This window comes from Mytilus californianus, unplaced genomic scaffold (assembly GCF_021869535.1).
Source record: "Mytilus californianus isolate M0D057914Y unplaced genomic scaffold, xbMytCali1.0.p SCAF_3, whole genome shotgun sequence".
Classification (NCBI taxonomy): domain Eukaryota; kingdom Metazoa; phylum Mollusca; class Bivalvia; order Mytilida; family Mytilidae; genus Mytilus; species Mytilus californianus.
The window spans coordinates 39,618,495-39,637,437 of record NW_026262679.1 but is presented as its reverse complement, the minus strand read 5'-3'; the positions used below and the strand labels follow the sequence as shown (position 1 = coordinate 39,637,437).

General features: G+C 32.9%; 1 protein-coding gene across 1 annotated transcript in view; it reads right to left on the bottom strand.

Annotated features, from left to right (window-relative positions):
* Window positions 1-18,943, bottom strand: part of LOC127734548 (limbic system-associated membrane protein-like) — a 58,284-nt gene that overhangs the window by 11,223 nt on the left and 28,118 nt on the right. Inside the window, exons 2-5 of the mRNA XM_052244481.1 lie at window positions 17,028-17,140; window positions 9,090-9,294; window positions 8,485-8,634; window positions 1,839-1,967 (exon numbers count right to left, since the gene is read on the bottom strand). Coding sequence (XP_052100441.1) covers window positions 1,839-1,967; window positions 8,485-8,634; window positions 9,090-9,294; window positions 17,028-17,140 — 597 coding nt within the window. The remainder of the gene's footprint in view (window positions 1-1,838; window positions 1,968-8,484; window positions 8,635-9,089; window positions 9,295-17,027; window positions 17,141-18,943) is intronic.

Sequence of the window (18,943 nt, the reverse complement as noted above, 5' to 3'; positions counted from 1 at the left end):
CATATAGTTATAAAGGGACATAACTGAAGAACGGTAAAGTGACGCTACCCAAATTTGAACTTGATCTGAGTTTTGTGGTAATAAGCATTGTGTGTAAGTCTCATAACATTTGGTTGAGGCTAACTTAAATAGAGAACAGAAACTAAAAATTCAGCAATTTTTCTATTTGTAAACACGCATAACTCTAGAACGGTTGTGTATAAGTTTTATAACATTTGGTTGAGACAAACTAAAGTTAGAGAACGGAAACAAAAAAATCAGCAATTTTTATGTTTATAAAGGGACATAACTCAAGAATGGTAAACGTGTCGCCACCAAATTTCGTACTTAATCTGTATTATGTAGTAATAAGCATTGTGTATAAGTTTCATAACATTTGGTTGAGGCAAACTAATTAAGTACTAGTACTAGTTACAGAATGGAAATTAAAAATTTTGCAATCTTTCGATTTATAAAGGGGCTTAACTCAATAATGGTTAAAGTGACACTACCCAAATTCTTTTTGATCTGTGTTTTATCAGTGGAAGTCAAAATCAAACATTGCATTGTATAAAGCATTGATTGTAGTTGATTCAACTATAATCATGGACAAAGGAAGGTAATTCCAATTTAAAAAATTATTAGTTTAATTAGAAGAATATAAAAATTTTGCAATTTGTCCATTTATAAAGGGGCATAACTCTAGAACGGTTAAAGTGACGCCACCAAACTTGATCTGTGTTTTGTGGTGATAAGCATTGTGTATAAGTTTCATAACATTTGGTTGAGGCAAACTTAAGTTAGAGAACGGAAACTAGACATTTTGCATTCATAAAGGGGCATAAGTCCAGAACGGTAAAAGTGACGCCACTAAAATTCAAACTTGATCTGTGTTTTGTGGTAATAAGCATTGTGTATAAGTTTCATAACATTTGGATGAGGCAATCTCAAGTTAGAGATCGGTAACCAATTTTGGGACGTACGTACGCACGTACAGACGGACAAGGGTAAAACTTAAGGCCGCTACCGCTACCACGGGGGCAAAAAATGAATACAGTGACATTGGTAAGAAAAATATAAACCTTCAGTTGTGGTTGTACGGTATCATACAGTATTATAATTTTCCATAAGCTTATTATGGGAGAGCACATCCTAATTTGTACGTTTATGTTGTTTATCGAGCCCGTAAATTTAGATACGATCCGGGTAAACTTATCGATCATAAAGTTATTCTAAAAGGTTACAATTTAACACTGCAATCAGATCTTTGAATATTGTTTTTGTCGATATAAATATTGATTTGTTATAAATGAATTACAACTCAACTAAATATTATTGCTATAAACATTCACGGTCCTACATTCTGTTGATACCTTTATTTTGGCACTGCACAATCTCATGTTTTTTCTCTGACTATTTATAACGTCTTCACACTTAATCCGTTGGATGTTAGATGTGTACTGATTGATATTTTAGTCTTAGATACATGATTTTTGTTTTTTGATTGTTATTTCCTTTGAACTTACTTTCAGTAACTGTGAGTACTTCCAGGTCAGTACTTTGTGTCTTTAGTATTTTTTGTTAGTTGTGTTTGTGGTTTGTATCGATCAGTCCGATTTATATTTCGTACGATGACCTATAGTTGCTAACATTCTTTGTCATTTGCAATTGGTCTCTGATGGAGAGTTGTCTCACTGGCAATCACACCACATCTTCCTTTTAATATTTTTGACGCATTCATAAAAGTTTCGTATTAAATTATCAATGTATTTTTCATCAAATGATTTTTCAAGGTTAAATCCTGCATTGTAATGAACTGACAAATGATATACTAAGCATATAAATCTCAAATTACTCACATTGTACTTCGACTTTAATGGTTTTTGAAATCGCTGGATATACTCCATTAAATGCCATGCACTCATACATGCCACCACAGTGTCGACTAATATTATAAATCATTAATACTTCTCCCACATTACCAACCTCTGCAAGGACAAATTAAACAGAACAAATAATTAAGTTAATTGGCTTTTGTGACGCAATAAATGTGTGTCTCTATGAAAAAAAGTATTGCTAAGGTTAACAAACTGACAGCAGTTTTTATGTCAGCGGATAGATATATGATTAATTGATAACAATTGTCATTAGTTATCATATTATGGAACATATATGTCAAAGAAGTATCTATGTATTATTGAGAATTTCCGGAAGACACGATTTAAAAATCAACTTGAATTTGACAGATGTTTTTAAACATTTAATCTATTCATTCATTAGGTTTGACTTAAGATATTCATCTTTCATCACAGTCGTATTTGTTCAGACCCCACCTTGTGTTTTTTTTTGTCAATCTTGTTTTTTGTGTTACAGCTGCTGTGCTTTAGGATAAATATATTCATACTATAGTTGGGACAGAAAAAATAGAAAATAGTGTTTTCTAAACGATTCCATTAACGCACATAGTTGTAATTATCGACTTTTGATAGGGATTTCCGTAAGGGCTGACGGCCTCGCTTGAAGTTAACGAAAATTATTTCGTATTTCAAAAATATATTCTGCAATCGTTTAGTTCCTTCTCCATGTCAGAAACGTATAGCCACGAAGTGTTTTATGTGTGTTTGTCAATATGCAATCATTTTCAGCAGACATCTATTTTTTTTCTTCGCTTTGCGTCACTCCTTCGATTGCCCAATATAAAAAGCAGGCAAAAACACTAAAGGGACAATAAAAAACCAAGTCGAAAGAAAACCATCAGTATCATGGCCAAACGAAAGAAGAAGAAAATAGACAAAAAGAAAAACTACTTGTATACAACTATTCTAATGTGTATGTGACAACTAATTGTTTCGGTTCAAACAGTTCGTCAACATTTGTATTTATAACTGTTTTTCTTTATTTTCAAATATTGAAAATACAATCCAGAATGAAACTACGCTTACATTATTGCCCAAAAAAGGTTTAAATAATAGAAAAATGGATTATAACTTAAAACTACAACATGGTAAATTCATTGGGTCTTAATCATAATGATGAAGGGTATTTGATGTGAATATTTTTCAAGGCAGTGTTATTGCCAATGAGACAACTAACAGCCAGAGTCAGAAAAACGAGAATGATAAAACCAATACCGTATAGTAAACTATAAAAGACATGAACAAAATGTGAAAATAAGAATAAAAAGACAAACAAACAAACAAAAACAAAATCAGCTGCCTAATTGATGCTTAAAACAATAAACGAGAAGCAAATACGACAAACAGCAACTAACGACAACCCTTATGTTCCAGTTCACCTAAAATGTCGCGGGATAAAACATCTTTGTGAGCGCTTAATCCACCCTAGCCTGGGGCATTGGTATATCAACAAAATATTTCCTCAAACTGTACAAATCAGTAGGAATCGGCTAGATTCATCAGATTAATACAAAGCACACACAAATCAAACATCCAAACTAGAAATTTGAGCAAATTTGACCGTGGAGAGGGTCAATCGGTTATAACCTTAGGCAAACCGGAAGAAACTTTTTTGTCGTAATTCCAAAAAGAAAAAAAGAAACCATATATTTTCGGAATTAGTTTAAAGTAAACTCAATTATGAATTTGCGGCAACAGGTTTTTATCGATGTTCAAATCTCATAAATACATAAAGAAGATTCAAATCAAAGAAAAAGCAATAAACTGCTTCGCTGAGCGCAGCTGGATACGCCCGCAGAGGTCCAACCCTGAACAGTTGGGGCAAAACTGGACACAATATTCAAGCTTGATACAGGTCTGAATTTGGATTGTAATTAAATACTTGACTTATTATAGGTTTCTGAATAAACGTAGTCAAAGAACTTGAAATTGGTTATATGAATTGAATTTATATTCAAATAAAGATTTCTTCTTCTTGTGCAATACACTGTGCTGTTGCTCAATACTTAGTAAATCTGTTGTCAGACTATAAACAAATAAAGTTCAATAACTTCTCAATGTTATATCTGAAATTTATAAAAACTAAAGGGAGGTTATCTTAATAGATATAAATCAGTCATCAAATTTTAATGAAAACTTTAAGGATATTGTCCAAAAACTGTAAAATCCCCTTTTTTAATGAATAAAACCCCATAAATCGTAAACTTATAGTCTAAGTTTATAATAATCAAAAGGGAGCTCATGTCGATAGAAACCAGCATTCTGTGAGTATTGCATGGCAATACATAGTCCCCTACCGGTTACAAATTCATTGTAATGGAACGAAATTCTAACTTGATCTATAACTTGTCATGGTGTAAACTACATAAAAATATCAAGTCATAATCTTCAAGCATGACGAAAAAAACTGTTGAAAACTGATTATCTAAGTGAATTTTCTATGTCCAAAGACCATAACTCTGCACAAAATTATCAGACTGGAACAAAATTCCAACTTGATCTGTACTTGTCATGATAAAACTATACACTAATTATCAAGTCAGTATCTTCAAGAATGACAAACAAACCTACCACTAAATTCTTCAAACAATTTACCAAAGAAAAGGAAAAAAATCCAAAATGTCATTTTATCTTTTAAAAAATAAGTTATTTCCCTTTGAACAGAAATCTACTAATTAATAAGTATTTCATCAAAAATTTAATTCTAGGGAAAGGGCTCTAACTGAACAAAGAGAAAAGCTAAAATCGTAAAAATTAAACTTGACCTGTAACTTGTCATGATAAATCAATAAACCAAAAATCAAATCAATATCTTCAAGCACGAAGAAAAAAAGTCTGGAAAACTGATTTGCCGGACTGACAGATGGACAGACAGACAGACGTCCAGACAGACAGACAGACAGACGGAGTGCAAACCTAACGTCCCCTTTGACTTCGTCGGTAGGCGACTAATAAACAATTCACCAAAGTTTCTTGCAAATTGGTGAAAATTTTTTTGAGTTATTGTCCGAAAACTGGAAAATCCCCCCTTTTTTAATGAATAAAACCCCAAAACTCCGAAACAGTAAATCCGAAATTTATAATAAACGAATGGGAGCTCATGTCAATAGAAATAAACAATTCACCAAAGTTTCTTGCAAATTGGTGAAATTGTTTTTGAGTTATTGTCCGAAAACTGGAAAATCCCCCCTTTTTTAATGAATAAAACCCCAAAACTCCAAAACGGTAAATTCGAAATTTACAAAAAACGAAAGGGAGCTCACGTCAATAGATATAAACATTTCATCAAAGTTTCATACGAATTGGTTAAAGAGCTTTTGAGTTATTGTCCGACATGTTGACGACGGACGGACGGACGGACGGACGGACGGACGGACAGACGGACAACGGTATACCATAATACGTCCCGTAAACGGGCGTATAAAAAAAGGAAATCACATGATTTCGAAACTGTGCGAGACCAAGTGCGTTGACAGAGTAAGCGTCTCATCCTATGTATTCATCAACATGCAGCGAATCCACCCTTAGTCAAAATGTCACAATCGGGAATTGGAAACAATCTGTAAATTTAGAGATCAGACACCTATAGTGGAATCTAAAGATCTAATGCAGCGAAAGTATGTCGCTATTGAGTTGAAACATCGACACATCGTATAGTTTAACCAATTTCTGATATATGAACGTAAATCGCATATAGTGTCGATTGCAGTCGTTCTTCCTCGTAACTCTGGTGTGACAGTATTTGTGTAAGGAACACACCCCTATTAATGAAGCTCTAATAGCGTGAACATCGACGAGTGTAACGTATTATTATATGTAAATGCCATAAGATGGGGCAAATATTATGTTACTATTAAAAAAAAATGGAAGTTGACAATGGGAAAGTTGAAATCATCACGTTTGTCGAAGTCGTTCATCTGTGTCAATATCGAGGAAAAGATCAAGGTATAAAACAGACCATCTAGTTTCGGTAGTATACCTTATCTCAAGACCCCTGGGATAAAATGTATCTGAGATACACCTACTGAAATGTGGGGTTTTGAGTGACAGGAAACCTTCAATAGATCTGAAAGTGAAATTAACGAACTTTGCAAGACTTTGATTTCTTTTTCTGTCTATGAGAAGTCTGGGTAAAAAAACTGTTACATACCCTCTGTTCTATCGTATGGCGTTTACATGTCTCAATTGATATATTTCGCTCGTGTGTGTTCATGCTATACGAACTTTAAAAGCAGAGGTTTGCTCTTTACATAAAATCTGCTACAACAGAGTTATGAGGAACACCAACTGGAATCGACACTTCCTAAGTTGTACGGTCATCATTTCGAATCTGCTGACCGAAACAAAAGATATGTGTCTCAACTCGCTCGCAGTCTTAGTTCAAAACATACCATTCTGAATAGTCGTCTACTCTGTAATTTTACTGATTGCGTCGTATTTTCAATTTTGAAATTTTGACCGAGTGTGATTTTGCATCGCGGGGATACATGCATAGCAGGAGATGATACACTAACCCTGTTGAATCACCCAGTCTCGCTCATTTTGGATTTCATGCTATTCCCTTAGTTTTTGTTTGTTATCTTGATTTTTCTTCTTAATCGAGAATTGAGATTTAAAACTTGTAAACTACTGTTGCCTCTATTCATCTTTGCATTGGTTTAACTTTTTTTCATGTGATATCCAAGTATGACCAGTATATAACAACCTAAGTATTATGTACCCTTTTGTTGTGTCAATGCTTAATTTTAAAGAAAATCCACAGCCTTTCCCCTTGTACTATTTGACAATTCTGTACTAAATATATAAGAGACAAGCATTCTGAGAGTATTGCATGGCAATACATAGTCTCCTACCGGGTAAAAATTCATTTTACTGGAACAAAATGCTAACTTGTTCTATAACTTGTCATGGTGTAAACAAAAAGTAAATATCATGTCAATATCTTCAAGCATGACTTAAAACAGTGTGGAAAACTGATTATATGAGTGAAAAAAACATTAGATATGATTAATAGTTCTCTAAAATTAGATATGATGTAATACAGTGTATATCTATTTTCAAATTATAATAAAATATAATTAATAGTTCCAAATATTTTTTCTTTCATTTGTCACAAACTAATATAGATTTGTAACTTATCTATAAAATGTCAACAACTTTTATCTACACAATGTAATGTACTGAAATATATACATTAATAAAAATAGATTATTATCTAATGAAAGGATTTCTCTTCATAATTTTTTTATATATATAGCTTTCAGAAAATTAGTTTATACTAAATAACAAACAAAACCTGCCAAAAAAATCTTCAAATAATTTAACAAAGAATGTCTTTTAAAAAATGAGTTATCTCCCTTTGTACAGAAATATGGTTTAACATAGTACTCTAACATTAGATATGGTCCAGAGTTATGATGGTCCATAACTCTGGACTAAATCATCAGACCGGAACAAAATTCGAACTTGATCTGTAACTTGTCATGATAAAACTATATACCAAATATCAAATCAATATCTTCAAGAACGAAGAAAAAAAGTGTGGAAAGCATATTTGCCGGACTGACGGATGGACATACGGACAGACGGACGGCGTGCAAACCTAAAGTCCCCTTCGACCTCGTCGGTACGGGACTAATAACTGCATGCAGTGCTAGCAATGATTTCCCTAAAACAAGTTTTAAAAAAAAGATGATAGTTAAAATGAGTACAAATATGGACAGATTCAAGTACGCCTTCTAGGGTGCACTCGTGTTTGGTAACTCAGCACGAGCTTTTTTTTGAATGGTATAGGTTGTTTAGGACTTTTTGTAAACAATAAACGCTAGCACAATATGGACAAACAAGTGAGTAATTTATGTTTAAAATGTTATAACGAAAATCTCTGTAATAAAGCTTGTGGACTTTCAGTAAAAATCTTGGCTTGATTTAGCATAAAACGCCATTTTCTATCAAATGCAATAAAACAATAAATATCATTGATGCTAACGACTTATCCCTTTTGTGTATGTACAGAATGGCTCGCCTTTTTCATTCAGATTTTTGCTATTTTGATATCATTGCACTTTGAAAATTTCCTGATACACAGGCCACCAGAAGGAACAATGTAGAACGTCACATTGGGGATGTTGGCGATCTGGACACGGGATTGCTGTTTTGAAGCGGAGAAAAAGCGATCAGGGTGAGTAAAAGTATCAAAATTTCTTTTTTGAAAATTGTCAAATAATGTATTGGACGGAGGTAACCGAACATTAATCTATTTCTAACAAACAGAAGCATACGTTTCCAGTGCTCTGTTTTCACAAACACCTCTTCCCAGTTTTCAGCGTTTCCGCTTCAAAACTGCCACACCGTATCAAACATAGCCAACACCCGCATGTGGCGTTCTACACGGTGGAAGGGGTCATAAACCTTAAATACAACCAATAAAGACAAAACAGAATTTACAATTCAGTTTCATTTAACACTAGATAACAGAAAGGATTGCAACATTATGTTAGTCTAAGAAGACCAGTAACTCAATAGCTATTATATATATACTTAAAACTATTTAGCTGGGACTTATATTTGTCAAACTAATTAAGCTTACGTTCGGGATGCTCTTCTTCTATAGATAAGCGTCTAAACCATGTGATATTAGGCGTGGGTATTCCAGTGGCATTACATGTAAGTTTGACGGTTGTTCCTTCTCTGGTTATTACTTCATCACGCTGTTGATCTCTTACAAACTTAGAAGGCACTGAAGTTTCAAAGAATACAGGAAATAAACATTCATCTTTTGTATCATTGAGAACTATATTAATTTCACTCCTTTTAAAATTATTTCAGTTTAAGGTCAATGAGGAATTCTTAAGCTTGCGTCAAAATTCAAAATTTATATATGTGTAAAACTGTAATGAAGTCTTTGGCAGTTGTCTTTATTGATGGTACTAACTAAAGACGAGTATGATCTGCATACCCTTCGGGATCCCGGAGTACCTGAGATCACCCCCTGTTTTGGCGGGGATCGTTTTGCTCAGTCTTCAGATTTTTATGTTGTGCTTTGTATACTGTTTGTCTTTTGGTCTTTTTTTTTTGTTTTATGCCATAGCGTTGTCAGTTTATTTGTTTGTTCGACTATGAGTTTGAATGTCCCTTTGGTACCTCTCTATTTTGCATTAGTTTGATTATTCTAGTGACTTAAACAGGAAATACCTTTCACAATTAGTCTTATACGTCTGGATTCTACAGGAACTTTATTACTATTACAGGTGTACTCTCCTCTATCATCGTATCGTACATTTCTAATGTGTAAATTATAGTCTCCAACAAATGGCCGCTCTACACTAATACGAGGGTCATCGATATATCGACTTTCTCTTTCAGATATCATAATCTTTTTGGGATTCATCCATATTATCTGCAGAAATTAGAGATTATATGAAATTAAGTATGACAAAATGAATTGTATATATATATATCTGGATCTTGTACAGTTTTCATTCCTGGTCCCATTGTTTGACGTTGATAGTGAATCTTATCCCCGAGATATACAATATATATTTTCTAAGCTTAAAATGACACTCAATTAGTCAAAAGTTTGTTATTTCTTAACTGAAAAATTAAGTGTATTAAAACAAAATCAGATTTTGCTAATACGCGATGATTAGATTTTGTTGTTGATATTTTTTCTCTTTTGTGTAGTGCAGAAAAACCTATTTGATGATTTTTTTTATAAAGGGGTCATCGGGTTACCTTAACCTACTAAATTAACGGAATAGTTATTGTACTTGTATGTATTGATACACGGTTTCAGTTAATTTTGGCCTCAAGCATCACTAAAGAAACATTAATTGTCAAAATGGTATAGTAATATTGGTTCCGTTAATTCTTTCACCCGGGTTTTAGGTGGGGTTCGTTTTGCAAAGTCTTTAGTTTTCTATGTTGTGATCTGTGTACTGTTGTTTGTCTTTTGGTCGTTTTTTGTTATTTTGGCAAGGCATTGTCAGTTTGTTTTTGACTTATAAAATTGAATATCCCTATGGTATCTTTCGTCTCTCTTTTTCGGTTTAAACAGAATTCAATTACACTTAAGATCGGTTACACTGTATATCTTCATCGTCTTCATGTTATATTTTATATCGTAATAAACAATGGCGAATGTAATATTGATATAGAACATTTACTGTCATAACAGATACTTTCTGAGTACCTGATATATCACTTTTGTTTTTTTTTTTTGCGTCGCAGTTCGTATTCCCAAACTGCAGATTTAGGTGGTGTTTGTTTTATATAGGTCAATGTCAGGAAAATATCAACGTTTTGTACGAGGCCTAGAAACATTTCCTGGGAATGGAGAGGTTAACCTACCCTTCAACAGTTTCGTTTCGAACATATAAAAAGTTGATAGAGGTTTTTCGGACATTGATTTATACTGTTTAATACTGCAGATAAAAGTGGCTACAATTATAGCCATTTTAAAAGGCATTAACACATAAAAAACTTATTTGCCATCCTTTATTGAGTCTCTGATTGTGTTCACTGATATCCATATGTAGGAAAGAAAGACAACAGGAAATGTTCTAGTTGCAGTATAAATGTGTGAATATTTTTTGTTTGTAAGTTTTATTGGTGCAGATTTGTTTCTAATATCATTTAATTTTCTGAAGGAAATGTCAGTTAGGTCTATCTTGTTTGGTTCCTACAACTGTGGCAATAGATAAAGTACGGTGACACCAGAATATTTTTTTATTTTCTGAAATCCTTTAATAAAGGTTATCTTTTATATGTATCTTTAATTTTCTTTTTTGTCACATCAACGTGTAATTTTCGTGTATAAACATTATATAAATAACACATAGCTGAGAGGGTGATAGAGCAGATTGTTACCTCGAGAAAACATTGTCAACTGAGGCGAAGTCAAGGTTCACAATGTCTTTTCGAGGGGTAACAATCTGCTCTATCACCCTCTCAGATATGTGTTATTTAATTTATTATACTGAATGTTCTGTTATTACTGTCGATTAAATTTCAAATTCTTGTACATAACAACCATCCGAATTTGATAAAGCGCACACATGATCAAGCGTCTCCGTGAAGGGTAATAGAGTATTTGCCATAGGATAGAGTCGTATTTAATAAAGCGCACACTTGATCAAGCGTCTCCGTGAAGGGTAATAGAGTATTTACCATAGAATAGAGTAAATTAACATCCTCGTATAAGCCAATCAAAATATTGCATCTTTACGTGAAGTATAAGAAAACAAAATTAATTATTACAATGGTGCACAGTCTACAGCTTGAAAACGGGCATGGTGACCTGTACTTTTATTGTATTTTAAAAAAGATACCACAAATTGAGCTACAGTTTTGCTAAGTATGAACAAATTCTATCATTTTTGTCTAAACTTCCATACTACCATAACTGATTTACATTAAGGAACATTAAACTACACCTATGCCAATATTTTAAATTATTTTTAACTAGAACCAATAAATGTATGCATTTAAATTCGATTCCCTTTTATTAAAAGAAATGTTTATGAATATCGATGTTTTTTTAAGTCTCGTCTTAAGTAATGGTATCATTTTCAATAATTCATACATGTTATATAGAATAGACAAATTTCACAGTTCTGTTTATTGTATCTGAACCATGAGATTTTCATGATAGATAGTTTCATATTATCTATTTTGGTATTTTGGGAAAGCTAATTGCTAATTCTAAGCTAAACACATTCTTATATTCTGCATCATGCACATGAAATGTATGCTCTTAGAAAATTTACAGTCAGGATTTCCTTTAAATGATGAAATGTTCCCTCTTCAATCTTTATGTTTGGTTGAATTCCATAAATGTAAGAAAATGACACATATAAAATCCACATTCACTGTAGAGTTACAAAAATTAGTATTTAACTTTCTTTCAAATGTCTTTAAAACCCAAGAGGCGAAAAAAAATTGTGAAATCTGAAATTCAAAGATTGATTGGATCCGAGCTGTAATTGTTAATTTTAAGTTATATGGCAGAGACTTTATAAATCAAATAATTTCTAACAGAAAGACAACAATGAATAGTTTGATTAAATGTTTAATTTAAAGAGGAAATCCAAGTCACCATTTGAATATTATATGATTCAAATTAAAATTCAAGAGCCCACAAAAAATATGAATAAAAAAATAAAATATTGCGGGTTAACCAAGAATATCTTGAAGGGTGTCACATGAGCATACTTTGAAGACAATTAGCCATCACGAGTAAAGAAGTAAGGGATTCTGACTACGACGACAGAAACACAGGATGATAATTGAATGTAACTTATGCGTTAACAACAAATCCAAACAATTTTGAATAAAATGCTCCGCAGGGCGCAGCTTGATACGACCGCAGAGGTCGAACCCTGAACAGTTGGGGGAAGTATGGACACAACATTCAAGCTTGATACAGCTTTGGATTTGGATTGTGATTAAATATTTGACACAGCATAGGTTTCTAACACAGATTGAATGTGGTCTAAGAACTTAAAAATTTTAAATTGGACATTCACCTATTATGGTCCAATATCCAAAATCTAAATACATGGTTAGATTCAGCATATCAAAGAACCCCAAGAATTCAATTTTTGATGAAATCAAACAAAGTTTAATTTTGGACCCTTTTGACCTCAATGTGGACAAAGTTGATAACGGGGCCCAAAAATCAAAAATCAAAATACATGGTTAGATTCAGCATATCAAAGAACCCCATATATTCAATTTTTGTTGAAATCAAACAAAGTTTAATTTTGGACCCCGATTTGGACCAACTTGAAAACTGGGCCCATAATCAAAAATCTAAATACATGTTTAGATTCAGCATATCAAAGAACCCTAAGAATTCAATTTTTGTTAAAATCAAACTAAGTTTAATTTTGGACCCTTTGGACCTTAATGTAGACCAATTTGAAAACGGAACCAAAAATTAAGAATCTAAATACACGGTTAGATTCGGCATATCAAAGAACCCCAATAATTCAATTTTTGATGAAATCAAACAAAGTTTAATTTTGGACCCTTTTGACCTCAATGTGGACAAAGTTGATAACGGGGCCCAAAAATCAAAAATCTAAATACATGGTTAGATTCAGCATATCAAAGAACCCCATATATTCAATTTTTGTTGAAATCAAACAAAGTTTAATTTTGGACCCCGATTTGGACCAACTTGAAAACTGGGCCCATAATCAAAAATCTAAATACATGTTTAGATTCAGCATATCAAAGAACCCTAAGAATTCAATTTTTGTTAAAATCAAACTAAGTTTAATTTTGGACCCTTTGGACCTTAATGTAGACCAATTTGAAAACGGAACCAAAATTTAAGAATCTAAATACACAGTTAGATTCGGCATATCAAAGAACCCCAATAATTCAATTTTTGATGAAATCAAACAAAGTTTAATTTTGGACCCTTTGGACCTCAATGTGGACCAATTTAAAAACGGGGCCCAAAATCCAAAAACTAAATACACGGTTAGATTCAGCATATTAAAGAACCCCATGAAATCAAGAATAAAACCCCATTGAAATTGGTCAAGAAATAAGCAATTTATAGGAAGTATCTTCTTTTGCACAATCCTGTGCTATTAAATATTTCTTGCTATTGCGCAATACTGTACAATTGACAATTTCTTGCTATTGCGCAAAATTGTGCTATTGGATATTTCTTGCTATTGCGCAATACTGTGCAATTGAAGATTTCTTGCTATTGCGCAATACTGTGCAATTGAAGATTTCTTGCTATTGTGCAATACTGTGCAATTGAAAATTTCTTGCTATTGCACAATACTTATTATATAATAATTTACACATCCTGTTTGGTGTGTATCTCCTACCATATCATTATTATTTGATTTTAAATATAAATCAGAAATAACCAACTTAAAATGGAAAATTTTAAAAGAAACAAAAAAGGAAAAAAAGAAAAAAAAGGAAAAAAAAAATAAATCCCCCCCAAAATTTTTGAACCCCCATTATGATTCATCACCCCCAAACTCAATCCCAGCCTTCCCTTTGTGGTATGGTACCTTGCAGTACAATTTCAGAGAGATCCATACACTTGAACACAAGTTATTGTCTGGAAACTAGAAAAAAATGTGTTTTTTGGCCCCTTTTTGGCCCCAAATTCCTAAACGTTTAGGGCAATTACCCCCAAACTCAAACCCAGCTTTCCCTTTGTGATATGGAACCTTGTAGTACAATTTCAGAAAGATCCATACACTTACACACAAGTTATTGTCATGAAACTAGAAAAAATGCTTGTTTTTTGCCCCTTTTTTGGCCCCTAATTCCTAAAATTTGGAGGCAATTACCCCCAAAATCAATCCCAGCATTCCTTTAGTGATATGGAACCTTGTGGTACAATGTCAGAGAGATCCATACACTAACACACAAGTTATGTCTGGAAGTTACAAAAATGCTTATTTTTGGCCCCTTTTTGGCCCCTAATTCCTTTACTGTTATTACCATAACCCCCAAAATCAATCCCAACCTTCCTTTTGTGGTATTGAACCTTGTGGTAAAATTTCATAAAGATCCATTCACTTAAACTAAAGTTAGAGTGCGAAAACCAATGTGTCTTCGGACGACGCCGGACGACGCCGGACGACGACGACGACGACGCCAACGTCATACCAATATACGACCACAAAAATTTTTTTGCGGTCGTATAAAAATCAGCTAGCATTTTATTAATGGAAATTTACCATTTGTTGCCGAGCGGCAAACATTACAGGTATATTCAGCTCAAGTGTAATGTTGAAAGAACATTGCAGATCGTCAGTCAATTTCAGAAATGAATAAACAAGACGGTGTAAACTCAGAACACACAGAAAGAAGGCTTACAATGTTTGATCATTGTGACGTCTCAAGAGTGATATCAGCTTAGTCGTTGAAAAATGATTCTAAAATACTTGTTTTCCAAACTCTTACAGAAATTTGACAAACTCTTAGTGTTATGTTTATATATCTCTGGATAGATTATTGTCTATCATTCATCTTCATTGATAAGACAATTCGACATGATATTTTTCAGAGAGACAATTTATTTAGATAAGTAATATCTTTACCGTGCCTTGTTTATCTTTCATATTAAAACCAACAGCCAATTCTCAGAAGTGATTAGAGTCTTCTTGACTTTTAACAATCACTGTCAATTTGAGATCATAAGACATTAGATGAAAGGAAATGCCTATAGAATTCTACTAGGATCGATTGGTATTATTCGTTATAGCAATAGAAATATCCAATAGATTGTTCTACATCAAAGACAGTGGTGCTTTCTTAGCGCTGTTCCTCTTTGTAAAGCGTTGTACAAGTAACAACAAACGTTCCAAAACAATAAGTGATTGATTGGCTTACTGTGTAGAAAACACAAAAGATTTCAAAACGTAGATATTTATACAATAATTCTCACTGTGAATTTATTCCTATTTTATCAAAAACGACTAATCCTTCATAGAAAAATGTATTGACTTAAAACAAGGATTCCCCCCACTGAATTCAGCCAAATATAAGAAAAATCACATGCGTTAGTGTTCAATATGCCATATGCATGTGGGCAAAAATTATCAATATATAAAGATTCTTTATGATACTTTTGTTTATTCGATTTACTTTAAGACGACATGGAAATTGCATACTAAATATTGAGTTAACATTAAAGTGGTCACTTACCAACAGATAATGGAACAAGGACAGACAAATTCATGGCTACTTATGTATATATATATAAAAAAACAATGATCATTTTTGTTTATATTTATGTATGTATTGAGACTGTTTGATTTCATATTTCGGTCAAGTGAATTTAAAAAAAAAATGAAATATGTTTTTATTATTTTACAAATATAGAATTATAATTGGTTTATATGAACATAATGATTATTTTACTTTTCTGTTTTATTTTCATGTAACACCCAACATAGTCAAGACATTGTTGTAATGTGTACTTATAAAAAAATAGATCAAATTTTACGAGAAAAAACGAGGCAAAGGCAATTGGAATAAAAGTATATGCTGCCTCTTGATTGAATACACCAGTATGCAGTTAAAACTAAAAAAGAAGGAAGTAGGATAAAAAATTATGAGGGTCAATTTTAATTGGATTTTCGGATTTTTTGTTGTTAACTTATGGAAGATCCGAACACATAAGAAAATAATTACCCCAAATCTGATTTTTAAAACCTGAGTTCATTATGAAGGGGAAAAAATGCCAGGTAATTGTCTACCAACCAAATATTGTAATAGACAGTTTGACATAAATGCTTGTTTCAGTCTTTGTCCGACTTATGCTTTACGAAAAAGCTTCAATATGGTATTTCATATTTTTTCAGGCGAAGAAAATCAAATTTGCAACTCTCGTTGGCAAAGTTGACCTTTGACTTTTTTTGGCTGCTTTATTAAAACTTCCTTGGGTATTATACTCTCAACCGTTTCATTTTTTTGACCTTCAAAACTTTTGGTCTCGATCGTATCCGTTGAAGGTTATCTAAGAGACACGTGTGGTGCGCTAAAACATTGTTCACTTGCATCTCCCTCAGGCAAAGTTGATCTTAGATGGTTTTGGTTGTTGATCTTTATTTAGAGTCATCTGTTTTATGCTCTCCTCCGTTCAAATTTTTGTCTTTCAGGAATTTTATAGTCACGTGCGTACCTGATGAAGGTTATTCCAGACATATGTGTTGTTTGGTGGAAATCATATCACATTATCTGTTGCTGTTTTATCACTTTAGTAGGGTTTCAAAGAGTAAATGTTAGGTTGTCACCGTTGTCAAAAAGTCATATTTTAAGGCATTCAAATTAAAACAGGAGAAATCATCAATAGACAAAAAAAATATTTTGTCATCAATTTTCATTTGACCTCATTTTTCATGTCAAAGAAGAGTGATATTTTTCTATGAAATTACACATTTTGCCAAAATTCTGTAATCAGCATGTAATGGCAACCAAGTGTTACCGGTAGCTTGATAATGTCTCCTCACACATTGTGACGTCGCTGATAATGTTTGCTCACGTCTCAAATCCGTGTATACGAGGATCATGGAGCGACTGAGCAGGGTGATATAGGCGAAAGTGAGGACGATAAGTACTTTTATATAATCTTAGAGAACTTACCATAATTTCTTTTTTGGATTCAACATGACATGGGAGGATCGCCTGTTGGCCTTCTGTCACTGTAACGTTGTGTGTAGAATATTTGTCAAATTGGTGTGGGAAAGTACTTCTAACTGAAAATAAAGTTGTTTGAAAATGAGTTACTATTTTGACCATTCCAGAGCTTGCGCTTGATTTCCTTGGTAGAAGGTTGCTTCTTAAAACAAAAATGTACTACATTGTACAACATACTAGGTCACATTCATTTTATAATTTGGCAACAATATTAATACTATGATGCTTTCATATTCTATATAAAGATAAGGAGATGTGGTGTGATTGCCAAGGAGACAACTATCCACCACAGTTCAAATGGAGTGGATGTAAGCAATTATAGGCAACCGTAAGGCCTTCAATAATGAGAGAGAAAAAAATATTGTATAGTGGGCTATAAAAGGCCCGACATGAAAAATATGAAACATATCAATTGAGAAAACAATTGCCTAATTTAATATAAAAAAAAAATTACGAAAAAAATATGACAGACATGAACCAACGACAACCACTGAACTACAGGCTCCTGACTTGGGACAGTCACATGAAACAAAAATTCTTTGTATTTAAACATAGTATTTTTCTTGATACATTAATAGATTGAGTTAAGCCCTTTTCAACTGACTTTTATAGTTTACTCTTATGTTGTGAGCGATCACAAACATGTTTAAACCCGACACATTCTTTCTGTTAACTCATCAGATCGATACAAAACTCAAACAAAAAACACAGACCGGACATGGCAGGGTATTTATACATCCATAAAAGACACAAAGTACAGATCTGAGAGTACTCTCAGTTACTGACAGCTAATTCAAAGCCAATAACAACTAATAAAAAAATCATTTATCTTAGACTAAAATATCAATCAGTACACATTCAACATCCAATGGATTTAGTATATTGACGTCAATAACAGTCAGAGAAAAACATAACCTTATGCAATGCCAAAATAAAGGTATCGACAGATAGTAGTATCGTGAATGTGCATACGTGTATAATAAAATGCTCCGCAGGGCGCAGCTTGATACGACCGCAGAGGTCGAACCCTGAACAGTTGGGGCAAGTATGGACACAATATTCAAGCTTGATACAGCTTTGCATTTGGATTGTGATTAAATATTTGACACAGCATAGGTTTCGGACACAGAATAAATGTGGTCTAAGAACTTAAAAATTTTAAATTGGACATTCACCTATTATGGTCCAATATCCAAAATCTAAATACATGGTTAGATTCAGCATATCAAAGAACCCCAAGAATTCATTTTTTGATGAAATCAAACAAAGTTTAATTTTGGACCCTTTTGACCTCCATGTGGACAAAGTTGATAACGGGGCCCAAAAATCAAAAATCAAAATACATGGTTAGATTCAGCATATCAAAGAACCCCATATATTCAATTTTTGTTGAAATCAAACAACGTTTAATTTTGGACCCCGATTTGGACCAACTTGAAAACTGGGCCCATAGTCAAAAATCTAAATACATGTTTAGATTCAGCATATCAAAGAACCCTAAGAATTCAATTTTTGTTAAAATCAAACTAAGTTTAATTTTGGACCCTTTGGACCTTAATGTAGACCAATTTGAAAACGGAACCAAAAATTAAGAATCTAAATACACGGTTAGATTCGGCATATCAAAGAACCCCAATAATTCAATTTTTGATGAAATCAAACAAAGTTTAATTTTGGACCCTTTGGACCTCAATGTGGACCAATTTAAAAACGGGGCCCAAAATCCAAAAACTAAATACACGGTTAGATTCAGCATATAAAAGAACCCCAAGAATTCAAGAATAAAACCCCATTGAATTTGGTCAAGAAATAAGCAATTTATACGAAGTATCTTCTTTTGCACAATACTGTGCAATTAAATA